The sequence below is a fragment of the Pipistrellus kuhlii genome, unplaced genomic scaffold (genome assembly GCF_014108245.1).
Source record: "Pipistrellus kuhlii isolate mPipKuh1 unplaced genomic scaffold, mPipKuh1.p scaffold_m20_p_18, whole genome shotgun sequence".
In the NCBI taxonomy this organism is placed as follows: Eukaryota; Metazoa; Chordata; class Mammalia; order Chiroptera; family Vespertilionidae; genus Pipistrellus; species Pipistrellus kuhlii.
This window is the reverse complement of record NW_023425493.1, coordinates 13,519,428-13,546,729: the sequence shown is the minus strand read 5'-3', so window position 1 is coordinate 13,546,729 and position 27,302 is coordinate 13,519,428. Positions and strand designations below refer to the sequence as shown.

Sequence of the window (27,302 nt, the reverse complement as noted above, 5' to 3'; positions counted from 1 at the left end):
TCTGGGCCTGCCACCACCTCTCTCTGGGCCTGCCACCACCACCTCTCTGGGCCTGCCACCACCGCTGCTGGGTAGCACTGCCGCAGGACCCAGAAAGGCTTGCACATGAGCCTGGCATCTGGCGCCTGTTGATGAGCTGAGTGGTGCTTCCGCTGTGGGAGTGCACTGACCACCAGGGGGCAGCTCCTGTGTTGATGGTCAGTGCGCATCATAGTGACTGATTGGCCATTCGGTCCCTTAGGCTTTTATAGAGATAGAATGTGGAAATAAAAGCACTATGTTCGATGCTACAGGTTATATACAAAATACATTGTCATACTTCTGGCAAATGAAACAGACAATGAAATTATCATGATAAGCTACTGAAAACTGGTGTAGCAATTCCCAGCACATCCTGAATGGAAGCTGGCAAACACTCACCTCACATATCCTCCTCAGCTCATTCTCCTTGCTCTGACTTGCCTGTAACACCTGCTCGGTTCGGCAGGCATTCTGCTTAAACTCTTCCAATTTGTTTTCTAGCTGGTTCTTTACTGATGTGACCTACAAAGAAAAAATAAGGTCAAGGTTCAGTTTCCTGTTCTTTACTGCCTTACTAGTAATTTCTTCTCCAATAATAAGAAAGTCACTGAATAAAAGATTTGATCCATCCATTTGGCCAAGACCCTCACTCTGAGACACTGAGGAGCTCTGTGCAGAGTGACATCAGGTTAATAGATTCACTCTGGCCGCTGGTTGTGAACAGACTGAGGAAGAAATGCAGGGCACGGAGACAGTTAAGAGGCTAGAACAGTAATCCAGGAGGGAGGCAACATTGTCTTAGACCAGCACCAGAAATGGTAAAAGTAATCATATTCAATATAAACTACAGACTTTGTAAAGTCAGGTTTCTTCTAAGCAGAGAGGTAAGTAGTACATGAAGGGTTTCTGAGGTGGCTGATAACATTCTATCCCAATACAGATAATGCTTATAAAAAGGCATGCCTGAAATGACTTATCAAAATTTTATTCTATATAAATTTTGTTTTAACAAAAAATTTAAATGCACTCTCTATATGATGCACACACACACACACATAAAATTATGCACAGAAATGTACAGGTGCACACACATTTACACTGATATATACAAATACACACGTAAATAAATGAAAGTAGAGTCGGCAGAGGTTTAATGAATGACACTGAGGTGTGAGAGAAAAGGAAGACCCGAAGATAACAGGAAGCTTTAGGCCTGAGCACTATGAGTATCAGAATTGATATTTACTGGGATGAGGTATTGACTGGAGTTCCATTATTACCAAGTAAGATGTGTTAGAAGTGTGAGTGGCAATGTTAGATATAAACCCATGAGTCTCAAGTTCAGAACAGATGTCCAGGCCAGAGATACAAATATGGAAGCCTTCACCACATAGATGAAACGCAAAACCACAATACTGGACATCATTTACTAAGTGAGTGTTAAGTAAGTAAACAGACTGTAATTTTCAGTGCTTTGTCGATTTGAGGGCATAAATTACTTGGGACGGAAACCCAGTGACATGACTAAGAACCAGAATATCAGAGCTCACAGACTTTCAGATCGAAGAACCCCTCCTCATTCACTGTCCTCTTCTCTAAATGAGAGAATCCAGACCCAGACAGGGTCCATTTGCTCTTTTGCTCTCCTGTGTGAAAAGGAAAGCAAGGATAGAGCATTTTTTCCCTCCCAAGTAGCCTATGTCAGCTGTGGCACAGAAATACCAGGTACGAGGAAAAGGAGAGAGAAAGGAGCGCCTACTTTGTCCAGCTCAGCCTGCAGGACGTTGTGAGCATTCTTGGCCTGCTGCAGCTCCTGCGTGAGTTTGGCTTTCATCTGAGTGCATTCTTGGTCCAGTGTTTGGAAGGAGCGCTGTTGACGGCACAGCTCCTGAAAAGCAAAAGACACACGCGTCACACTGCTGATGGTTCCCAGGCAGATACCAGGGTGACAAAGACATCCCACAGGAAATGCCAGAGACAACAGGGAGCCTAGAGGACCATCCACTCGATGATGAGCGTAATCAGCCGGAACACTGGTCCTGGTATTCAAATCCAGGCCTCCGAGGTCCCAGGAAGGAGCCCATTGACCACACGGAAGCTACCCTGTGTCTTCCTCATCCCCACTCTTAAATCAATCATCGGGGCAAAAGAGAGGAGAGCTGAGCAATAAAAGGCACTAAAAAATGGGGTTTAAATTTTAAAATACCACACACCACTTACAATTGAGAATGACACAAAGTATATGTCACCAATGAACTTGGATAACCAGGAAGGATACCAGAGTAACATTTGCAGGTCACTTTTATATATGTATGTGTGCTTTGTGTGCTTGTGTGGTTTCTTGGTTGTTCTGGTGGGGTTTTTTTGCTTTTTTTTTTTTGGGGGGGGGGGTAGTTTCTCTCTAATCACCCCACTACTGCACAAGCATTGCCAGCTTTGGCATTACTCATATTCTGGGCTGGAGACAATGCTTAATCTAAGGGACTGTCATGAATTACAGGGTGTTTACCAGCAGGTCTGGCCCCTAGCCACTAAATGCTGGTAGTGGTCCCCAACCCCCCCACCCCAGTTGTGACAATAAGAAATGTCCCCAGATATTGCTAAATAACCCCTGGGAAGAGGAAAATAATCACCCCTGGTTGAAAATCACTATTCTAGACTATAAAATCCATGGTCTTAAATTACCCTGTTCACCAGAACTAGCAAAGCAGTTGGTATCTTATCTGGTCAATAAATGATAGACACAATATTTAAATACTTGTTTTATCAGGGGATCATTTTGTAAGTTTTACAAATGTCTTACCACTATGCTGTACACCTGAAACTAACAGAATACTAAACATCAACTGAAATTAAAACATTAAATTAGCCCTAGCTGGTTTGGCTCAGTGGATAGTGTCAGCCTGTGGACTAAAGAGCCCCAGGTTCGGTTCCGGTCAAGGGCACATGCCCAGGGAATCTGGCTTGATCCCCAATAGGGGGCGTGCAGGAGGAAGCCAATCAATGATTCTCTTTCATCCTCAGTAGAGGGCATGCAGGAGGCAACAATCAATGATTGTCTCTCAACATTGGTGTTTCTCTATCTCCCTCTTCCTTCTCAGAAATCAATAAAAAGATATTGATTTTTAAAAATTAAATTTAAAAAATATTTAAATACACAATTGGTTATAATTTTCCCAGGAGGCAGAATTACTTCCTTCTGGGTGTATCATGCCTGCTGTATACAGTAGTTCTGGTGAGAAAAACAATACAGGGATAAACAGTTTAATGAATGTATGAGACATTATCTGACCAAGATGAGCTCCAGTCTGCAGTCACTCCCTTGGAAGTCTGCAGATCCTCAATCTGTATGACACACACACACTGCTCGGTTAACCCGCCTCACATTGGCAGCTGTACTTACAGAAGAACATCCTCAGCTATAACCTGCCTGCCAAAGCCTTTGCCCACTTCATCAGCTACTGTTCTAATGTATTTGCCAACCCACAAGCTTTACAAACAGCCAGATTGTAATTCAATTTCTTTCACAATGGAGAGTGTTTGAAAGAAGAAATATGACCCTTTCCTAGCCAGAATGATAATCTCAAACTAATCAGAAAATATGGGTAAAAAAGAACATTCTGACTACTGAGTTCCTTCCCCGATCAAAAACTGAAAGACTGAAAAGACTGAATGAAAAAAACAGTGACCTCCCCACCCTCCCCAAGCATTTCCCTAGTAAAACACCCAAACAATGACAAATGGCTCTTTTCCAATGAGTGAACTGGAAAAACTCCTAATGAATCTATTCACCTTACCTCTTGAAGCTCCTTCTCTTTTTCTTTGAGTTTCTGTTCCAGAGAACATCTGGCACTTTCTGCATTTTGTCGCTGACAACTCAAATCTTCAGTCAATTTTTTCAGTTTTTGTTCCAATGCAGTACACTAACAACAAATAAAAATGTGCAATACAAAACTATTCAAGGAAAGAATATTTTGAACTTTAGAAAAATTAGTGTCAAGTTCTGGTTTAAGTTTAACATTATGTTTTGACATTTATATTTCATAAAAAGTTGGGCTTAAAACTATTAGCCATATACCAAAAGCACTATAATTATTCTATTATAGGACACATAAAATTTATGTTTGGGAAATAGTAGCAAGAATGTAAAGCCGTTGACCATTCAATACTTCATTATTTATACTATAACCTATGAACCAGGCGGTTACAGTTCCATTCCTGATCTGAGTACATGCCTGGCTGTGGCCTTGATCCCAGTGTTGGGCATGCAGGAGGCAACCATCAATGATTCTCTCATCATCCTATCCCTTTCCCTTCTTCTCTGAAATCATGAAAATATATTTTTTTTAAATTAATACATTGCCTTGGACCTTAAGACAATGTATTTGTCATTATCCTAACTGTTCTTGAAATTTTTTTTAATATATTTTATTGATTTTTTTACAGAGAGGAAGGGAGAGAGAGAGAGAGCTAGAGACGTCTATGAGAGAGAAACATCAACCAGCTGTCTCTTGCACGCCCCCTACTGGGGATGTGCCCGCAATCAATGTACATGCCTGTGACAGGAATCGAACCTGGGACCTTTCAGTCCGCAGACTGACACTCTACCACTGAGCCAAACCGGTTTCAGCTGTTCTTGAATTTTTTAATCCCCAAGAAAATAGTATTATAGAAATTATTTATAATATGAAAACTTATTGCAAACCTACTATGTGTCAAGCACTGTGCCAGATACTGGAGATACAGGAGTAAACAATTCAGATAGAAACCATTGCCCACAAGGTCCGAAATGATGGTTGACAATCATGGGAACCCCAACACTTGGCAGGCATTGTAAAGGACTAAGCCCTTGGCGCCCTCTGCTGGCCCTCCTTCAATCTGCAACTCATTTCATTCAAGTTTCTCAGAAGCAGTAATTTTTTCTTACTAGAAGCAGCATGTTAAAAAGAGCTTTCAGGAGATATTCATATTTTATGTAAAAAATTTTAAATGGCATTTCATGCACAATCCATGTAAGAGTAGCTTACCACTAGATGTCATGAATGTCCCATAATATTCTAAAATAGTGTCCAGAGCTCAAGTCCATGAAAATATGCAGCTCAGGAAACTAGCAATCAGCGCTCTGGGCCTGTGTTTCATCTCTAAAATGTGGGTGCTCAACTCCAGGTTTGCTGTGAGCCCCAACACTTTGTTTCTATATGACTTCAACAGCTTTATATGCCACCCAGTTCATAAATACTTGGAAAAGAAGCATACCAGAAAGAGCTTATGTTCACTAAAACTAAAGAACATGGTATTGAACTTGGTTAATTAGCTCCATTTTATTTAATAGGTAATTCTAAGGTTAGATTCAGGGGAGAACATAAACAATGCATAATTTGATTCCAGCAACATAACCGACAAGAGGCAAGGCGGAGAGAGGTAGACTGAATTTTCAATCAGGTGGATTGTAGCTCAGGGGAAAATGGAATCCAGGAAAAACGAAACAAACAGGTCTTAACCTGGAGGGACAACTCATAGAAAGAAAGCCAGAGCTGTGTTCTCAGCACTCAGCACTGTCAGTCAAATATTTCAATCATGACCTGGTAGAAGACACTCTAATCAGATGTGTCAGATGAAACAAGGATACAGTGATCTTATTACATGAAAACCAACAGCACATAATGTGAAAGGGTAAGTGTAATTCTTATATATGTGAAGGCCTGAGCTGGCAGAAATACAACTAAAAATGAGCTTAATTGACAAAGAATTCTATACAACAAAAATCATTATGAAGATTAATATAATGCACATGTGCCAAGTACTATATGCTAAAGCCTTTATGAAAATTACTTCCAATAAGAACAACAATCCTATGACACAGGCATTTTTAACACCATTTTATTGATTAGACAACTGAGGCTCAGAATTTAATTAAATAGCTCCAAAAGCAATACAATTGAGATGTCGTAGGGCCAGAACTCAAAATCTAGTCTTTCTAACTTAAAAAACCAACAGACTGCACAAAGAGAATACCTATAAGGATCAAGGCAGGCTATTGACCCTCTACTTTTCCTTCATAGATATAATCAATATTTATCAGGTCCTACACTAGGAGAATATCTAAAACTGAACCTGGACTACCATTTCCAAGAAGACAGAATAGATGTACACTTCCCTATTTTTCCCATCAAGAACAACTAAAAACCCTGTTTAGTAAAACAGACATAAGAATGCTCTAGCCCTGACTGGTTTGGCTCAGTGGCTAGAGCGTTGGCCCGCGGACTGAAGGGTCGGTCCCAGGTTCGATTCCGGTCAAGGGCATGTACTTGGTTGCAGCCACATCCCTCCACCCCCAGTAGGTGGTGTGCAGGAGGCAGCTGATTGATATTTCTCTCATCAATGTGTCTAACTCTCCCTCTCCATTTCCTCTCTGTAAAAAAAATTAATAAAAAATATATTTTTTTTAAAAAAAAAGAATGTTCTAACAGGAGAGGAGACTGATTGGGGACCTTGGGACCCAAGGGAAAAACATGTTGGTGCTGAGAAAAAATAACTTCAGCTAATCCGGAATTCTACACCCTGAGGCTGTATTTTCTAGAAAGAGGAAGAAACCAAGACATCCTCAGATACAGGGAGGGTAAAATAACCCATAGCCAACAGACCAACATTAAAAAAATTGTTTGAAAAAAGTTGTCTAAACAAAAAGGAAATGATGAAAGGACATGTGAAAGGAACCAGAAAAGAGGAAGGGAAGCAACAAGCTTGGTATATATGAAAGGCTTCCCTTCTCGTTAGTTTTCTAAGTTATTTGACAGTTAAAGATAAAAACAATTTTTTTTTGTTTTGTTAATCCTCACCCAATAATTTACTTACTTATTTTTTTATTTTTTTGAGTGGATGGGAATGGGGGAAGACAGAGAGAGAAACACCCCTATGACAGAAACATCCATGTGACCAGGCCAGTGATGAAGCCTATAAACAGGGTATGTGCCCTTGACTGGAATCTAACCTGAGATCCTTCAGTCTGACTGCGGCACTCTATCCACTGAACCAAACCAGCTAGGGCTGAAGCAAAAATTATAATACTGTCAGATATGGTTCTAAATATATGTAAACACTTAAAATTACACAAAAGTGGGGGTGAGATGAAAGGATGAAAAGAAGAGCATGTCAAGAGTATTACAAGGAGAGTATGTGAAGCAAAAAGACACTGGGCCCAGCCGAAACTGGTTTGGCTCAGTGCTAGAGCGTCGGTCTGCAGACTGAGGGGTCCCAGGTTCGATTACGGTCAGGGGCATGTACATTGGTTGCGGGCACATCCCCGGTAGGGGGTGTGCAGGAGGCAGCTGGTCGATGTTTCTCTCTCATCGACGTTTCTTTCTTTCTCCCTTCCTCTCTGTAAAAAATCAATAAAATATTTTTTTTTTTAAGAAAAGACACTGGGCCCAGTAAAGATTATATCCAGGAGACATCAAATAAGGCTGGTGGTTCTAGAAGATAATTCTTTTTTCTCTACACTCGTCCCCATATACCACACTACCTGTGATTTCTATATTGATACATCCCCCATTAGGATGAAGCTCCACAGGACAATGATTTTTGTCTAATTTCTTACTGCTCCATCCCCAAGTCTAGAACAATGGCTGACATAGTAGGCAGTCTATAAATACTTGTCAAATGAGTGAATGAATGAATGAATGAATGAATAACAGGAAAAAAACAGAAGACTAGAGAGAGAGGTTGCGGCTAAAGCAACAAACACCACACAACACACCACCACCAAAAAACAAAAATAAAAACAAAAGCAATGCTCAAATGACAGGCCTTAATTGAAGCTTTAGGAGTAAATGGATAATAGATCCCAAGAGTAGTTCAATTACATTCTATTATAATTCCTAAAGGTCATTCAAAGCTCCATTTCTTTAAGTCTCTTATATGGGCAAGAACTGTGGCAGGCATTGTGTATACATTACCTTATTCTTCACCCTCTGAGATTAAGAGAGACGTGACTGGCTCAAGTCCCTCAGCCGGGAAAACAGGCAGTCCAGAACTGAGCCCTGATATATCCAACTCTAAAAGAACTTACTAGTTCAAGGGCATCGATACTGCCTGGAATTTATTAGTAAGGTTCATTTTATCATTCATTTCATAATTCAAGTGTAAAGTGCGCTTCCCAAATAACTGCATAAAAAGTGGAGATTTTTCAGTAACTCAGGAGCAGTCACGTACCTTTGCGGAGGCTTGGTCAAACTGTGCTGTCGTTCTCACTAGTTCATCCCTACTTTTATTCAAAACTTTCTCCTTTTCGTTTAATTCCACCTTTGCTTTCTCCAGTTGGAGCTGCAGTTCTTGCCATTTATTCACTTGGCCTTTCATTTCTTTTTCTTGTCCTTGTAGACGCAGTTCCAACTCACCGATCTTGCCCCTTAGCTCTTAAATCACAAACAAAAGCCATACTTCAGTTAACACTTAGGTACTTTTCACAAAAAAACTTACAACTCAATTCAGAATTTACCATTTATGCCACTCTGCTCTTAAGTCTTTGGTGAGACAAACATAAGTCAATTCACATTAAACATAGAAGTTACTTTCATTGGATTTAATTTTAGTGGTTAGTCTATTATATCAAATAACCTATAGAAAGCAGGAGAAACAAATTTTCTTCTTATCAGAGAAACTTGAGGAAGAAAATGCTTTTCTAAAATCATGAATATTACCTGATCAAGGCTGCAAAAAGTGCATCACATATATCACCCTTACTTAAATTACCACCTGGTTTTACACACTGGCAGACTAATATGTGTTTTGTGCCCACATCAATGCTAGTAAGTGATAAACAGTGAAATATTCACCCTCCCATATTCTGGGGTAGCTTTATCTCCACTAAAGATCAAGACAGTGTGAGCCTCCTATACTGCCAAAATTAACAATAATTTTTTCTCATTTCCCCCCCACATACACACACTATTGGTTCCAATGGCACTGGCAGTGTGACAGCTCTCACAGTGAACACTGACAGTGATTTTCAATATATCATAACCTTGGAAATTATCGTAGTCTGCAGAGAAGATTCCAAAACACCACCTGGTCCCTTTGGCTGTCAGCTGCAGCATGGTGCAGCAGCCAAGGTTACAGGTTTGCTCCCATATGTACAAGCTGGCAGCACAGAGCAAAGCTGTTCTGCAGACACATGCCACACCTCGGCCCAAACTGGCCAGAACACAGGCTGTTCCATGGGGCCCAAAAGGTGCCAGATGAGAAGCGTGTGGAGTGTCGACTGCAACCAACCTACTCACCCGGCTTCTGGAAAGACAATCAAAGCCATTCATCCTACTTCTGAAGGCTTCAGGGGCCCAGCTTTTTAGTACAAATCAAGATACACTCCAAAACTATGATATCTTTTCTCATTATCAAAAAGACAATATTAACATCATCAGACTGGGTTGAAACACATGAGCAATTTCTCTGACCAACAATGTCTGGGAACACCTCTAAAATTATCTCAGGAAAATTTAAACTTGATTTACCTTGATTCTGGGCTTTTAATTGATCCAAAAGATGAGAATTGCTAGAATTATCACAGAAGCTGCTGTTGGCATCTCTTTTTCCCGCTTGCAAAACTGATCTACTCGGAGTCACCTCTTGTTCCCCAGAAAAGTGAGATGCAGAGAACTCTCTCCTACTCGGGGTTTGTAGAGCATTAGAAGAAAGACGACTTGGGGTCTTTTCTTGTTGCCATGAGAACACAGACGATGAGGCCTGGTGTCGGGCAATGTCCCGGTGATTCATGGTGTTTTGTGGAATAGCCTGGCTTGCTTTCTGCTAAGATAGAAACTCTTTAGAGCCCTTTAGAAATCAATACTCAAGACTACTTATTTTCAAGTAGAACATAAAGTCATACCAAGAGGTTAGCATCTCCACTGGGTACCAAGGAAGAACGTTCATCAAGTCAAGTGAACCATTAAGCTCCAAAACCCAGTGAGATTTTCTAATGGTCAGACCATTAGAAAAGGGTTAAGCCAGAGCTATTTCACCTGAGCTCAGTTTTTGTATTTAGCTTACATCCCTCAAATATTCTATTAAACACATGAGTATTCACTGCAATTTTGAATTTTGAAATTTGATTTTTCCCCCGTCTTTGGTCATACCCACTCTCCCTACCCCCTGCAGTAGGTTTACACAAAGAGAATCAAAATTAACCTAAAAAACTTGCAAGAATCTCACTTTCCACCATACCACTCCCCCGAAAATATCCTGTAAGATATTTTACGTTATATAATAGGTATCTATGGATTTTCCTAATGCTTTGGATTTTTTGGTTCTTTCTGACTCCACTCTGACATGGCTGCAGATGCTACATTTCATTTTCTATAGCAAGTGCTTTTCTTGCCACAGTGAGAGGTTTAATATTTATGGAGACTCCCACTCCTCCACAGAATAGCTGGGAATCAGGGGCAGAATTGGTAACAATGATTGAACTGGATAACAAAGCATATGATATTTCTAAGATAAACCATAGAATTATTAATAATTACTCATCTTCATAAGCAATGCTGTTGTCACAAATGAAAATTCTGGTGACTCCAAAACAAGAGTTAAAGGCACAAAAAAGAATTAAAATTGTTAAGATTCTATTAAGAACTTTTGATCCTCAATATTTAAGGTATCTACTTATAAATTTGTCATTCAACTATCTGCAAAACTGTGGTATCTTATCAAGTTCTTATGTTTAGCAGAACAAAATGTACTTGTTAAACAAATAATATCACATGAGCAAAAATGGTGAAGGAAAATTCTAGATACCAGGTATTTCACAGTAAGTCCCTAAACTAGAAGCAAGCGTTTCTAAAACATGGATTTCTTATTTTATTTTGCTGACATTAAACAAATCTCTCTAACCACCTCTCTGCTCATTTATACATATCAAAATGAAGTTTAAAACCCTTGCCAGCAACTTACTTAAAAGAATGGGAGAGAGATATTGAAAACATTCTCTTCTTAAATAAACATTTCATAAGTAAGGATCCTCAACCCCAGGACCATGGCAGCAATCACCACAGTCCTTGAGAAGAACCGAATATGAAGCCATTTCCTCCAGCTGACAATGCCAGTGTCCGAAGAACTGGTCTTACCCTCTTCACACATGATTATTATCATTAGACCTTAATAGGGAAACAAACATACTGTATTGCTAGTTTCTATGGCTTTTAGTGAACATTTAACAATTGGAGATAATGCAATCTCCCACTCTATTTTATTCACTCTTTACCTATTTTTAAATGAAGTAGCTATCATAACCAGTGAGCCAGGAACTTTATTTTCCTGGTGTAAGAAAAATGTCCCAGCTCTACACGAAGCAGATTTTTCTAACCTTGTTCTAGCCTGTACCAAAGCACTTTCTTGACTGCACATTCTGTTTTAAGGCCCATACTTGACTTACTTTTGCCTGCCAGGCTTTCACTTCTGCCTCTAATCTTTTACGTTCTTCAACTTCTTTATTATATTTTTCTTTCAGATCTTCATATTTGGAACCTAAACACACACAAGGAGATAACAGTTTACTTTGGTAACTGATTCAGTGAAGGGATTCTCAGATCAATAATGAATGCAAAAGATAGCTGAGAAATGACTACCTTAGTACACCAGAAAGAACAGTCAGTTCAGGCAACAGATACTGATCAAATTACTCAAGGATCAAAATCCTTGGAAACACAGGTGCTTTGAATATTCTAAAACTAAATTACTTTTGAAATGCACCATAGAAGGATAAAGTGGAAAGTGTAAGCCAGTCAACAAGTCTGCTACCTGAATGTGTTTCTGCAGAAATTTAGAAGAAGTGGGCAATAGTAGATATTGAGGTCATTATGTTTCCTGAAAACGGGAGCTTCCTTTAAAGCTTCTCTAATATTAGTGCTAACAACTTGGTAGAATTCCTATTTTAGTGAAAGAAATTTTAAGTCCTGGCCAGTGTGGCTCAATTGGGTTGGAACATTGTCTTGCACACTGAAAGGTGGAGGATTGGATTCCCTTTCAGTGCACTTACCTGGTTTGTTGGGTTTGATCCCTGATCAGAGCATACGGGAGGCAACTGATTGATGTTTCTCTCTCTCAAATAAATAAAAGGCATATCCTCAGGTGAAGAAAAAGAAATGTTTAAGTAAAAAGCATAAAGACTTATTAACCTAATGTCTCAATATAGTTCAACAGATAAACAAATGTATATGCTACAGCAAGTACCGTATTTTCCGGCGTATAAGACAACACCCTAATTTTACAGTTAAAACATAGGTTTAGGCCTATATTCACTGTATAAGACTACCCCCCACTTCCGAGTCAACACCAGTTCTTTTTTTCATAGACCGCCTCTCTGACTCTGGCCAATCTGAGCAGGCTTTTTACTAGAACAGTGTAGCTTCGGGTACAGAACATGTACACTGTGTTCTAATAAAAAGCCTGCTCAGATTGGCCAGAGTCAGAGAGGCGGTCTATGAAAAAAAGAACTGGTGTTGCCTCGGAAGTGGGGGGTAGTCTTATACAGTATACAGTGAATATAGGCCTAAACCTATGTTTTAACTGTAAAATTAGGGCGTTGTCTTATACGCCGGAAAATACGGTAGTTGCATTTTTTTTTAATGCCCAGATAGAAATTTAATTCAAAACTGAATTAACTCATTTCTTAGGCAGAACTGAAATCTCAATAAGAGAACTAATTATAGGAAAGGGAAAAATCCTTACCGCTATAATACTGGCTTGGCGTTAGCGGAGTTGCGAACATTTTTTGTGGTGTATTGCATGGATTCAGAGAGACATCTGCAGACTGTGCAGCTTGCTGGCTTCTTTCAAGTTCAGATTTACACCTGTTAGAAAAGGACCCAAGAGGATGCCAAATCAGAGCGAAAGTTACAGAAAGCCAACACCATACATTCCCGGAGAGCAATAACCTGACAAAACCCACCCTAAGAATTCTAACTGCTTCATTTACTCAACAGACATTTAATTAACCTGGCTTATGTGACAGACACACAAACTCAATCTGGTTAGGAAACAGAAATATAAACCAATAAATACAATGCCATAAAGGCTATAATGAAGATTTGTAATATCCACTATATAGTACAAGCAAGAAGTGGGAGGCTGGGGATATATTCCAAGAAAATTTTATTATATATTTGAGGTCTAGGGATATAAAGAACTCAGAACTTCAGAAACATAGAAAACTGGTATCCCTGAAGCATGGGCTGAAATCACAAAACTGGATGGTATATGTTATCAATGCATGACAAGAGCATAGTAGATGTGATATATGTACTATGTGCTTTATGACATTTAAAAACAGATATAAGAATCAAGTTAACATAACATATAAATATATGACTGAAAACAGTTACAAAGAAATGGGAAAAGTAAGCTATATATTGTATATATGTTCAAAATGTCCTACCACTTCAGTTCTGAGCAACTTTCAGAAACAGGCAACCTAAGTGAAAAGAGGATTCGATTCTTACAAGTCTCTAATGTCTCTGGTTTTAACACAGAAATATAATGAACGATGGCTAGCGATATGCACCACTCTTTTTGCCCTGGGCACATTCCTCAAAGCAGAGGGTGAAGAAAGTGCCTTGGTGCCCTAGCTCCCTCAGCCTCAACTTCAACCTGGGAAGAAGCAATGTAAGAGCTGGAAATGACTGCTCAGCAAATCAGATTTCAGATTTTAACTCTCAGTAGGTAGAACAGTACTGTACAATAGAAAAGTTCCATTCAACATAAAAAAAAAAAAAGGAACAAGAAATAATTGAATTTCATCTCAATATTTAACTCGATGTTTTCTAGACTGTCATTTCAACTTGAAATCAATAAATTATTAATAAGGTATTTTATATTTTTTTTTACTAAATCTTCAGAACCTGGAGCACATCTCAGTTTGCACTAATCACATTTCAAGAGTTAAAGAGACACATGTAGCAGTGGTTACCATACTGGACTGTAGATACACCTCCACTGTCACAAGGCTGGTAATAATTCCAGAGTTGAATTTTTAAAAACCTTGAAAAATTGTTGTTTCTTTTCCCTCTCAAATGCACATCTTATCCCCTTTTCCCTATCCTTTTATTAAATAACAAAAAGTTTATTTTAAATATTAAATAAAAATATACCCTATTATTTTTATAAACCTGTTTCTCTTTTTTCTTAGAGAGAGAAAACCACCACCACCACCAAAAAAAAGCCCTCAATGAGGATGTTTCCTATTAAGTTTAACTACACAAGTTTGCCAATAGTCAACAGTTTTTGATCAACATTTCAAACTTAACATGTTTGAGTTGTTCCTGAAACATCTGTAGATATTGATGGAGAAATTAAGTTCCTGCCCTGCACTTGAAGGATACCAGTGGGAATTTAAACACTGTACTCAATAGTTCTTGTGGTATAGTTTTTATACTCGTAACAATTTTTAGATTATAGAAAATATACTCTTAATAGTTGTTATAGTCCAGCCAGCATGGCTCAGTGGTTGAGCATCGGCCTATGAACCAGGAGGTCAAGGTTTAATTCCCAGTCAGTGCACGGTTTGGGTTGCACACTTGGCTCAATCCCCAATAGGGGGTGTGCAGAAGACGGCCAATCAATGATTCTCTCTCCCTCTCCCTTCCTCTTTGAAATCAATAAAAATGTATTTTTTTTAAATGAAGTGAGCAACCATTTAATGAATGTAAATAGTATTGAGCTATGCAATGATAGGACTGAAGTATAGAAGAATCGATTTTCCTTAGGTCATGGTTTTTTCCACTGGGAAAAATAACGGCCTCACTGAAGGTAAGAGAAATGTCTCTGATAAATACACACAGACATCCATACAAATACCATTAAAAAATTACCTTTTAAGTTCCTGTTCCAGTTTCTCTATTTGTTTCTTGCTTGAGCTCAGCTGTCCCTCTTGGAAATTCATTTGTGACTCCTTGACTTGCAGTTCGTGAGAAATCTTCTGCTTAGCCTTCTCCAGGTTTTCACAGATTTCCATCAGGCTCTGATTCTCCCTTTTCAGGTTTGTGCCCTCTGTTTTTTCATTCTCAACCTAACGGGGATTATTTAAAAGGAAAAATGTCTCTTACTTCGTGACCTTGCTGGGTATGACTTGTAAATGTGAACTTAACACTGAGGACTCATTTTCTGAGACAGGGTTGCAATAATCCAGTGGCAATGCCTGATGAATGCAGATATTTAAAAGACCTCCCTTTAAGGCCTCTAGAGAGAAAAGTTCTACCAAGTCATGCGTTACATTACCTTTGGTCAGGGCTACATGTGCCCAGCCTAGAAAAGCTCTAGTACACTTTCAAGAATTAAAACAACAGCCGAAACCGGTTTGGCTCAGTGGTAGAGCATCAGTCTGTGGACTGAAAGGTCCCAGGTTTGATTCCGGTCAGGGGCATGTACGTTGGTTGCGGGCACATCCCCAGTAGGGGGTGGGGGTGTGCAAGAGGCAGCTGGTTGATGTTTCTCTCTCATCAACGTTTCTAGCTCTCTATCTCTCTCCCTTCCTCTCTGTAAAAAATCAATAAAATATATTAAAAAAAAAAAAAGAATTAAAACAACAAAAATCAGCCCTATACATCTTCCTTAGCAACTCATTTTCAAAATTGACTGCTAAAATTCATTATTGAAGAAACTGAAAAAAATATCCCACTGGCAAAAACATTTTAGAAGCAGTAACTGTATACTACTTTGTTCGTTAGTGAAGAGATAATAGGGGCTGTTTTCACTTACTAGCCCTGAAGAGACAGGTCTGGGAATATCAGGTTGAAAAGCCCACTCTCAAAAAGGTGGTTGCTATTTGGACCACATAGTGTTCTGTTCTGTCACGCACCCCCCTCCCCCCACCCCCCGCTAAATATAATAAGCAGGTAAGCAGAAACGAGGACGGAGTATGGAGAAAAATGAGGTAATTGAAATTAAAGTAACTCTAAAAAGGAGAGGAGTCATTACCACCTAAAGATATAGCAAAATCATTTTGCTCTAAACCAAACAGGCCAGGATGAAACAACGCGTCCACCGAATGAGTGTCCCGGGCTGTGAACGCCAGGGTGTCGGGGGTACAGCACCTTCTGCTTTTGTTTCTGCAACGCAGCCTCAAGGGTCTCCAGCTGAAACTGCCTCTGCTGCCTCTCTTTCTTCAGCTTGTCCAGCTGTCCTTCGAGCTCTTGGATTTTCTGAAGGGCTCTGGTGGGCAGGCCTTCCTTCCATTCTTCCAAAGCCCAGCTCATGCTGACTCCTCTCTTTGTTACTCAAACATCTGTAAGTGAACTGAAGAGAAGAGCCAGGCTGCTGGTCTAATATGTAGATGGGAAAAGGACACTTTAAGCCTCAGAGATCAAGGAGTCAACAGACCACCCTTAAGAATCAAGTTTGAGAACTCCTCACTGCAAAAGACGACAAAGCGCAACATCTGTCTCCCCCGTCCTCTGAAGGTGATTACCAATAAACCTGACGGTGAAGCACATAGTATGCTTGTTTGGCATTCCCTTGCTTTCTGTTTTTATTTCTCCTTTGTGACTCCTTCGATTGCTACCTGCTTTCTACTGCTGTTTGTTTCCATTATACAAAATATGAATGTTTTGCCATAATGTTTTGGGTGAAGTGGGTCCTATAGGCAAATAAAATACACAAGTAATTTTGTAAATGCTCTCCCTCCCCCCTTCCTGTGATCAATTCCCACTGCCTCTTTGTCCCTCTTCCCCCAGGAGATCCACAACCTGGTCATAGTTTCTTGTGACATAGGTACCTCCCTCACCTTCCCAGTTCTCATTTGTTAAACTAATGTTACGAGCGGCAAAGCTGTGACTACACATTAGTACTGGAACCACTGCAAAACGCAGTCAAGTCATGCTGCTGACAGATCTTGGCCAGAAAATAGAGACCTTAGGCATGTCATTTAACTTGCCCTGTGCCGTGGTTTTTCTCCTTTGCAAAATGGGGATAATCATGATGGCAACTTCCCATAGCCTTAGAACATTTTCTCATTTCTGTATTTCAGCTTATGGTACCAAAAGGGAAGTGGCCTACCTCCTTCTCAGCCATATATTGGACATTTAAATCAGCTGGGACAAAAGCATCGTAACAGTTCTTTATCCATTAGCCTTTAGTAGTTAAATAAAAGTTAAGTACATTTTCCCGTTATTTTGGCAACAGAGTAAGGATTTTTTTTTTAAACTAACTGAAGCCCAAAACCATTTTATTTCAATCGACTGTATCAATGAAATTTTTATCAGAATAACTAATAAATAGTTGATGAAAGTACTAAGAATGATTTTAAAAAAGAGGTTTTTGATTATTAAGAGAAAGAAGCAAAGGTCTGGGAAAACAATTCGGATATCATGCTTTTGGAAAGTGGTGTTTTCTCTGCCTGTTTAACTCTTTTGCTTCCAGATGTCAGTTCTTCGAAAGCAAATTAAACTCCCCTCCCATTTGTCCAAAAACCTCCTGAAGGGAGTCTCAAGCCTCTCCACCAACAAAGAACAATTTACACTGTCCCAACAGGGTGCTCCGTCCATTCCAAACCTAGCTTGCTCCTTCAGGGACCTGTGTGTGTGTGTGTGTGTGTGTGTACAGATCCCAGAAGCACGCGCTGCGATCCACCTCAACAATCCTGCCAGTCACTGATATCATACCACCAGGACGCCACAGACATGGAAATATAAAAAGGAGCCATGTAGAAGGATGACAAGAGGGGAGGTTAAAAAATAAGGAAGTCTGGCAAGTCCGATGCTTTTCCAACTCAGAAATCTAAGATACGGCTATAAAGGTGTTATAGCAACTACCAAACCCAGGCTAATTTTGACTAGAGCAGACTTCTTCTGATTAAGGCATCAAGAATCTGTATGGAGCCACTGGGGAGGAGGTGGGGGGAAGACCCAAAAAATATGTAAACCTTAAAAATAAGATGTAGGGGCAAAGGATGGGGAACGGGGCGGGGCTTGGTGTAGAAGAGCCCTTGGAAGTCAAGATTCCTGCAAAGAGGATTTACAGGACCATCGTCCTTTCCAGAAAATGCTCTCTCAGATACATCTGCAGAACACTCTTTTAAAAAAATATTTTTTTTTTTTTATTGATTTCAGAGTGGAAGGGAGAGGGAGAGACCTAGAAACATCAATGATGACAGAATCACCGATTAGCCGCCCCCTGCACACCCCCTACTGGGGATGTGCCCGCAACCAAGGCACATGCCCTTGACCAGAACCGAACCTGGGACCCCTCAGTCCGCAGGCCGACGCTCTATCCACTGAGCCACAACGGTTTTGGCTGCAGGACACTCTTCATGCCCGAATAATAATAACCCAACCCCGAAAAGCGCCCGAGGAAGCCGACTTGTGACTCAGCACAGACCCCGGCACTGCGGGCCGGTGTGCACGCCGCCTTCTCCTTATCAGGATCCCCCATTTCCACCAAAGAAACCCCGGCTCCCGCCTCCAGTGCGGAGCCCGAGGATGCAAACACCTGCTGCTCCTCCGGACCACGCTCCAGACCAGGGACCCACGCCATCCGTTTCTGGGTCCGCAGAGCAGCGCCAGGAGCACAAATGCGTCTACTCAACCTGACAGGCAACGGGGACTAACAGCCTTCCCGCCGCCGCCACGGGCGACAAAGGACCCACGTCCACCTATCAAACCGGAGCCCCCCCAACCCCGGCTCCTGTGACAGGACATACTCGCTGACCCCCAATTCCTTCACCTCACAGCCTTGCAAACGGGTCCCCCAAAGTGCGAGCTCACGGCCGAGCGGGGTCTCGGGGCCCCGGTGCGAGCACAGCTTTCCCGGGACCAGAGTCTCCGGGAGTGTTAGGCGGGAGGGGGCGGTCCGCTGCACCTCCAGGGCCCCGGGGGGCGCGATCCCACAGGCACCCCCTCCCCGTACCCCACGCTCGCCCGCCCCGAGGCGGGACGCTCACCTCACCAGCCGGGAAGGAAACACATCCCCTCGCAGAGCCGGGTTCCGGCGCAGCCTCCGCGGCTCGGAGCCCAGACTCCCCCAATTCAAACTGCCCGCCGCCGCCGCCACCCGTTTGCGGCTCGCCCACTTCCGGTCTCCACCAAACCCGCTTCCCCAAGCCTATTGGTCGCTGGAAGCGGCGGCGGACCAATCCGCTTCCGCGCTGTAGGACCGCCGCCTTTGATTGGCTATTTCGGATGGATTTAAAAAATCAAGTCCCCCCTCCCACTTCCCCCACGTGAGGAACCGGCACCAGGGTTCCAGTGCCTTTTTGTTGTTGGAAAAGGGGGAGTGGCGGGGGGTGCGGGAGGCGGAGCCCACGTGCTTTTTGATGGAGGATTTTTATTTTTTTAAAAAAATTTTTTTGAGGAAGTTTTGAACCGCTTTTTCTGCAAAAGCCTGGGGACCCGGCGGCTGATTAGGCGGGTGTGGTCTATCACCTGCTGCCAGCGGGAGAGTGCTCTCCGATGAAAATATTTAAGACTTTTCTACTTGTTTATTAAATATCATTCACAGCATAGATACTTGGTGCTGTGCTTGCCATGCATTCTTCATCATTCTTTTAGGTTAAGTGTTCTCATTTTATTTAAAAGTTAAGCGAGGCACATAAAAGCTATGTGATTTGAAATCCAACCCAGGACCTCTTAAACCGCTGTCCTTTATTGATCATTGATCATATTCTTCTTCTTCTTCTAACCCTGCCCCCTCTGCTCTTCCTAGTAGCTACCCCTCCTCTCCCCCGTATTGATCATATTCTAAAGAGTGATTCGGGACACTTGTTAGCTGGGATTCCACAGGAGGACATTGAAGCCAGAAAGAATCTCCAGGAATGTATCATCTCTCCTTTTTATGAAGCCCACTGTTTTGTGTGTTTATGTATTTATTTGTTTTATTTCCTTATTCAACTAAAAAGAAGCTCCTGAAGGCAGGAGCAAAACAATGAGTTGTCTTTTTTTAAATATACAATATATATTTTATTGACTTCAGAGAGGAAGGGAGAGGGAGGGAGAGAAACATCAATGGTTAAAAAGAATAATTGATCAGCTGCTTCCTGATTGCCCCCTACTGGGGGCAACCCCAGCATGCATGCGCCCTTGACCAGAATCCAAACCGGGACCCTTTAGTCCCCAGGCTGACTCTCTGTCCACTAAGCCAAACCAGCTAAGGCAGAATGTTAAATTAATATATCTCTGGTGTTATTATGCTCCTCAATAGAGTCTAATTTTGTATAAACCTCTCTCTACCTTTCCTTAGACGATTAGCACAACCTATATTGCCCCTATCCTTTCACTGAAATTCTACTTCAGAACCCAATTCAAATGCCACTTTCTTCATAAAACATTTCTATTCTCACCACTCTCTTAGAAATAATTACTTCCTAGAAATATAATGCTTACACATTATATTTATTTATATGTCTGGCTTCCCCACTGGACTCAAGAATTCCTATAGAGTAAACTCTGTTTCAGTTCATCCTTGTGTCTCTTGTAATTCCCTATACTTCACACATACAGTCTAGTATCTGGTCATTCTGGAATTCTAACCAAACTCTGACTCCAACACCAATTACAAACCTGTTGCTTCCCAGGTTGTTATTCAACTACTAGTGACCTGGTGCATGGATTCGTGCACACTGAAAGAAAATTAATTAGAAGATTGTCAGTGGGGCAGGACAAGGCGAGATGGGCCAGACACTCCCTGCAGCCAAGCTCCTTCGGTTCCTCCCCTGCGTCTGCAGAGTGAGCAGGGTCCCTCCAGTAGACCTGTGGAGATTGGGCCAAAACTGGCTCTCTGACATTCCCCAAGAGGTCCCCGAGTGCAAGAGGGCACTCTGCAAAGTTGCTGTTGTTCAGAGTGTGGAACACAAATGCAAGTGTGCAGTAAACCAGATTCGGGCTGACAGACAGTGCCCCAGCAACAACATAACCCATGGCTGAAGGTGGAATTGCACGGCCCGCAAGGAATGGGGCTCCCTCCTCTCTGGTTTCAGGGTGTGTTACTGGAGAACTCCTGCATTGAGTGTCTGTCACCTGATGGTCAATGTGTGTCACAGCAACCAGTCAGATGGGCAGAGGGACACTTGGCGTATTAGCCTTTTATATACATACAATAGATTTGTCAGCTGCCTAAAGAAAACAGAAAGATGTGCAATAGAGTGTCTTGAATGAGAAGTTTACATTTGCTATTAGAGGTCTACTGAGTGGCCACTGTATAGCCAAGCCTTGTGCTATGCTCTTCTGTAATAAATAGTGAAGAAATACATTCACTTCTTTAACAATCATGAGATGGAAACTATGCTAGCAACTTCTGTGCTATTCCTACATTTCAACTTTTTTTTTTTTTTAATACTAGCAAAAGTTTATTTAGAAATTCACAGTAGAAGTGAGCCAGCTGGTCTGCGCAGACTCAGGAAATAAGTTACAGAGGCAAAAGAAGGGCCCTTGGGGCTTAGGTGAGAGAAAAGCAGACAGAGAGACCCAGAAAAGGTACTCAGCTACCTTGAGGAAATCGAGGAGGAAAAGTGTGGGTGTGCTTCAGAGAGGGTGCTTCTGGGAAAAGAAGTAGGTGGGAAAAGGTGACAGCATCCTAAAGAGAGAGAGAGCCTGGCTGGCATGGCTCAGTGATTGAGCGTAGACCTGTGAGCCAGGAAGTTTCGGTTCGATTCCAGGTCAGGCCACATACCCAGGTTTCGGCTTGATTCACAGTTGTGGGTCCGGGACGTGCAGGAGGCAGCCTATCGATGATTCTCTCTCCTCACTGGTGATTCTACCTCTCTCTTCCTCTCTGAAATCAATAAAGACGTATTTAAAAAAAAAAATGCAAAGACAAGTGGATTAGGTTAATGTGTGTTCTATAGCAAGTACTTTGATGCCATCCCCTTGGCCCACCTTGATTGCAGCCACAGCTGTGGTAGGTGGGTAGTTCTGTGTGGGCTCAGACTGTTTCCACCTCAAGTGCAAGCCATGGATCATGCCAGTCCGCTGCTCTAGAACTTTCTCTGAAACTGAGGCAGCCTGCTAAGCCAGTATACAAGAACAGCCAGGAATTTTGAGGGCAGCTTCCAGGGGCAATCCTCAATGAGTGGGGGTCAGGAACTAGTGGATAGATAAAGGCCTGTGTCGCATCTTTCACGTGGGCTGTTCTGAGAGATCCCGGAAGAATCAAACCCCTGGCACCTACTGCAACAATTGGGAAACAGCACCCTATGCCTGGCTTTTCCTCCTTCCCTGTCAGTCTCCCTTCTCCTCCCTTTGTTTCCTGGAATCATCACCCAACTAAACTTCCATCTCATTCCTTATCTCAGTCTCTGCTGTGGAGAGAACCCAAACTGCACATATGATTTATTATTTTCAGCGAGTGAAAAATCAGTCTTGGTCCTCCCAAATGTATCAGAAGCTTCTGTTATGTAGATGGAATCTCACCTACTTCATCAGTGATATTCGAAGTGTAATGATAATAGGTTTGCCTGGTAGCGGTTGGTTTTAGAACCATGGGTTTCTGGTAGATAAGGGTTATGCTTGGTTCATGCATAGCTGGACTTCTCTTGTCTAAAGTACTGGTGAACTTAGCACAAAGTGAACTTTGGGACAAGAATTTCAAAGCTTGATGTTAAGGAATTTTTGATAAGGAAAGAAAAGCTCAGGGTAGTAAATATTAAACATCCATATGATTTAAATAAAGTTGGTTACAAAAAAATATTCAACATTTTGGGGTTGTGTGTGTGTGTGTGTGTGTGTGTGTGTGTGTTTTAATTGATTTTAGAAAGAGAGGAAGGGAGAGAGGGAGAAAGAGACATCAATGCACGTACCCTGACCAGGGATCAGACTGGAACCTGGATATGTGCCCTGACCAGGAATCGAACCAGAAACCCTTTGGTGCACTGGATGACACTCAACCCAGTGAGCCACGGCTATATGTTTTAAGCAAATTGATTACAAGCCATATGGACACGACTCAGTAATGGGAACTAAAGCACAAGCAAAGGGATCTTGAACTTTTAAAAAGCTTTTTCTATTCCAACCACTAGGTGATTCCCTTTGCCTTGAAAAATCTTTAAAAGTCACTACTGCCCCACACCCTGACTCACTGCGTTCTCTTTCCTATCTTCCTCTGTCTCTCTCTCTTCCTTCAGTGTAGCTAACGTTCTTGTTTACTTTGTATTAATATAACATTTGTTTGTTTAGAGTAGAGGAAAACCACAGAAAAAAATAATGGCCCATAATCCTCCCACTTATAAAGTCTTTCTTATTAACAAAGTAATAGCACATGTGCATAATAAGAAATTCCAAACATTTAAGAAAGATATAAAAGATGAATTTAGGAAAGTAGAACAAACATTGGATTCCCTCTAGACTGAAATCCTCATTTTGTAGCTGAGGTCAATGAGATTAAGCTAGTTTCAAAAATTCACAGGCAAAAAAAAAACAAAAAAAAACAGGTAAAGAAAGCAGCTTAGACAGATAAACCTTTATCATCCTGCAATCGATTACCTTTTAGAAATTCAAAACACATTCTAATGAGTCTTGGAACAGTAATTTTATGAATAAAGTGGAATTGTTTATATAATTTTAAATTTTCAGTAGCATTAGTTAGGGACAAAATGCTTATGCAGTGATTATTTCTGCCCAAGTGTTAAAAAAAAAATCAATATTTATCGTATTTTCTATTCCTTTGTTGGAAATCTGACGCCCAAAGAAAGAAAGTGGCTGGTACAGGCCCAAGATTCCAAAACAACAATATACATATAGTCAAAAGTCAATCTCTCAACCTGCTGGACAAGTTTGTTCAAGGAGATGACAGTTCAATTGGTCCCCAGCTCATTTTCAGTAATAGTTTTGATCCAAGTGTTTGGTTCACCATGAAATAAAGTGTATGATTCTCCCAACCCCTATGGTCAGGTGTTTGACTAATAGGAGTGGAAAGTGAAGAAATTCCCTTAAACCAGAAATAAAATTTTAGCGTCCCTAAGAATATCATGAAAAGCTTTTCTAAAATGCAAAATTTTAGGCTCTACCCAGTTCTGGTATAAAGGTTTGGGGTGTAGCCCTGGCTGGTGTGACTCAGTTGATTGGCTGTCCTCCCTTGGCTCAGTCCCTGGCAGGAAGTATGCAGGAGGCAGCCGGTTGATGTTTCTCTCTCCTTCTGCCTCTTTCTCTCTCAAATCAATAAAACCGTTAACACCAAAAGGAAAAAGGTTTGGGGTGTAGTACAGAAATCCATTCATAGGTCTTTCTTTTGCTTCTTTAATTTGTTTCCTGAGCCTTCTATGACTCACTTCTACCTATGTGGCTTTCCAAATAAACTTTGCTTGTTAAAAAAAAAAAAGTTAATTTATGAAACATTCCTGTGGTCAATAGATAAGGTGAATATACTTCCTGGCTTACGTCTATTGTCCTGGTATCTGTCTGTCTGTTTTAATGTGCTCCAGAGTTGTCCTTACTGCTTTTAACAGAATATTATTATTAATAGGTGTATCAAAAATAAAGCTAGATTGGTTTGGTAGACCACTTTGTACTTCCACTTTCTACCACAGTGTTCTCTGGCAGTACGTGAGATAACCTAAGCAAAGACATGTAACAAGAGGTTAAATCCAAACTGTCAGTGAGAACCGCTCCCACTTTTTCAAGACCTTCCTTGAAACTAACTCTTCCACTTTAAGGATAGCAGAGAGGCCCAACCAGAGTGGCTCAGTTGGTTGAGGTTTGTCCTGTCCACCAAAAGGTTGCCGGTTCGATTCCTGGCCAGAGTATATAACCCAGGTTTTAGGTTTGGGCATGCACAGAATGCAGCCAATTGATGTTTCTCTCTCCCGTCAATGTTCCTCTCTCCATCTTTCCCTCTCCCTTCCACTCTCTCTAAAAATCAATGGAAAAAATCCTCTATTGAGGATTAATAAAAAAAAAAACAAACAACAAACAAAAAGAGAATGCCTGCCATAGAGCTTATATAGAGTAGCATGAACAATCCGGCTGAAATGGTTTTCTTATATACTAAATAGTATAAATCTACTACTGTTCTATTTATTTACTTTATTGTTTATTACTATTTCATATTTTTCAAGATTTTTAAATGAACCCTGTCAGCTCAAGAACCAAAACAAAAATGCTTATTTAGTGAAAAATTAAGCACACAATTTTAATTTCTCAGTAAAGTTGATGATGAGTACATAACATAAGTAAAATGTTTGCCAACAAATGTTTACCCTGATCCCTGTAGTAATGAAAACTGTAAGTCATAAATATACTACAAAGGCCCCAGAATTTACTTTAAACCTTAGACATTATTTTAAGGTTTTCATGAACAAGCATGAAATATGAAGCAATAGCTGTTAATGTGTTTCATTTAATTAACAGAAGAACTCTGCAGACAGCTAAATGACTCCGTTCTTATGTGTCAACAGATGCTTCAAATTAAAATTAATTAATTCCAATCATTGTTCAATTTTTTCCATAAAATTCATAGAATCAGAGTAAAAAAAATTCATCTAGCTTTATTATGAATACTACCATAAATTCAGTTTAAAATGTTAACACTGAAGATAAAAAAAAAATTTACTGTGAAGATCATAGAAATACAAATTCTTCATACATTCTATCTCTTGTCAATAAATTTCTTGCTAAATAAAAAATCTATAGAGCAGAAATGTTCTATTATGCTTTTTTAAAAAATATATTTTTATTGATTTCAGAGAGGAAGGGAGAGGGAGAGAGAGATAGAAGCATCCATGTTGAGAGAGAATAATTAGTTGACTGCCTCCTACGTGCCCCTCTCTGGGGGTCGAGCCCACAATCTGGGCATGTGCTCTGACCGGGAATCCAACCACTACCTCTTGCTTCCGAGGTTGATGCTCAGCCACTGACCCATGCCAGCTGGGCTCTATTATGCTTTTAGAGAACTGAAGTTATTAACAACAAAATTTGGAAATGAGGAGATATTGACATTTATCCTATAAAAGCAAGGGAAGAATTGAATAAATTAAACATTTAGCACTTAATCAATTTATAGGATTTAATTATGAATTCTATAATTGTGCCTTGAAATATCCTGACTTGTGGAATAACCTTTAGCTGAAGCTCCTTGTTTTTATTTAACAAATATATATTCTATCCCAGGATGGAATGAAACTACAAAAGCTAACAATTTTGAAGCTTCTAAATTATATAAAATTAGGGGTCCTTTGGCCTGGCCTGCACACTCTTGCAATCCAGGACCCTCAAGGGATGTCAGATAGCTAGTTTTGACCTGATCCTTACTAGCCAGATCCAGACAGAAGGGAGCCCAATCCTGTGTATTGAGCATCTGTCCCCTGGTGGTCAGTGCACATCATAGTGACCAGCTGACTGTTCAGTCACTTAGGCTTTTATATATATATATATTTTAAAATATGAATAGAGACAATTTATAGGCAAGTTTTGCCTTGTAAATGTATTTGTTTTAAAAATTTACTCTGAATAGAGCCAAACATAAGGGATCATAAATATCTCAGCTGAAATATTTACACATTTTAAACTATAAAGAATAGAATTGGGGATCTCCATTTAGCAGAATTTGTTCTGAGCATACTGTGAGCCTCATCACCTGAAGAGAGATTTCTCAGTTGAAAATATTGTGGGCTACAGAGAAGTGTCAAGTGAGAAAGACTGTGGTAAATTTATGAGAAAAAATATATATATAATAAGACATACTGAAAAACTACATTCTTTAGAAATATCTCAATAACAGAGCACTAGCAAATGAAAATGCTAAGAAACCAAATAATATATATAATATGTGTATTATGCTATATAATAAAGAGCTAATATGCTAATTAGTCCGGATGGCAGAACAACCTTCCAGAAAGACCAGTGGGCAGGGTGGGGAGGAAGGGTGTGGGATTGTGGGGCTGTGAGGCAGCTGGAGCTGTGAGGGCCGAGGCAGGCGGGGCTTCAAGAGCCTACTCTTGCACAAATTTCATGCATTGGGACTCCAGTATATAACAAATATCTATAAATAACAGTTATTATATATATAACTGTTATTCTGTTTATATTATTTTTAATATTCTGATAATATAAATACGTTTCAAGCCCTTGCTAGTTTGGCTCAGTGGATAGAATGTCAGACTGCGGATTTTAGGGTCCTGGGTTCGATTCTAGACAAGGACACATGCCGCGGTTGCAGACTCTATCCCTAGTAGGGGATGTGCAGGAAGCAGCCAATCAATGATTCTCTCTCTCATCATTGATGTTTCTGTCTCTCCCTCTCACTTCCTCTCTGAAATCAATGAAACTACATTTATATTTATTTATTTATTTATTTATTTATTTTTGTCCTTTGTTTAT

At 40.6% G+C, this 27,302-nt stretch overlaps 1 protein-coding gene across 6 annotated transcripts in view; it reads right to left on the bottom strand.

Annotated features, from left to right (window-relative positions):
* CENPF (centromere protein F) overlaps window positions 1–19,075 on the bottom strand; it is a 51,076-nt gene extending 32,001 nt beyond the window's left edge. For 2 of the 6 annotated variants that reach the window (XM_045583133.1, XM_045583136.1), the window contains exons 1-10: window positions 18,941–19,066; window positions 16,098–16,299; window positions 14,877–15,073; window positions 12,739–12,860; window positions 11,444–11,535; window positions 9,531–9,825; window positions 8,233–8,435; window positions 3,819–3,944; window positions 1,781–1,909; window positions 421–543 (exon numbers count right to left, since the gene is read on the bottom strand). In XM_045583133.1, the coding sequence (XP_045439089.1) occupies window positions 421–543; window positions 1,781–1,909; window positions 3,819–3,944; window positions 8,233–8,435; window positions 9,531–9,825; window positions 11,444–11,535; window positions 12,739–12,860; window positions 14,877–15,073; window positions 16,098–16,259 (1,449 nt within the window). In that variant the 5' untranslated portion in view covers window positions 16,260–16,299; window positions 18,941–19,066. Of the gene's footprint in view, window positions 1–420; window positions 544–1,780; window positions 1,910–3,818; window positions 3,945–8,232; window positions 8,436–9,530; window positions 9,826–11,439; window positions 11,536–12,738; window positions 12,861–14,876; window positions 15,074–16,097; window positions 16,326–18,940 lie in introns of those variants that run through there. The other 4 variants (XM_045583134.1, XM_036442224.2, XM_045583135.1 and 1 more) reach the window with 4 other exon arrangements.
* Between the last annotated feature and the right edge of the window lie 8,227 nt (window positions 19,076–27,302).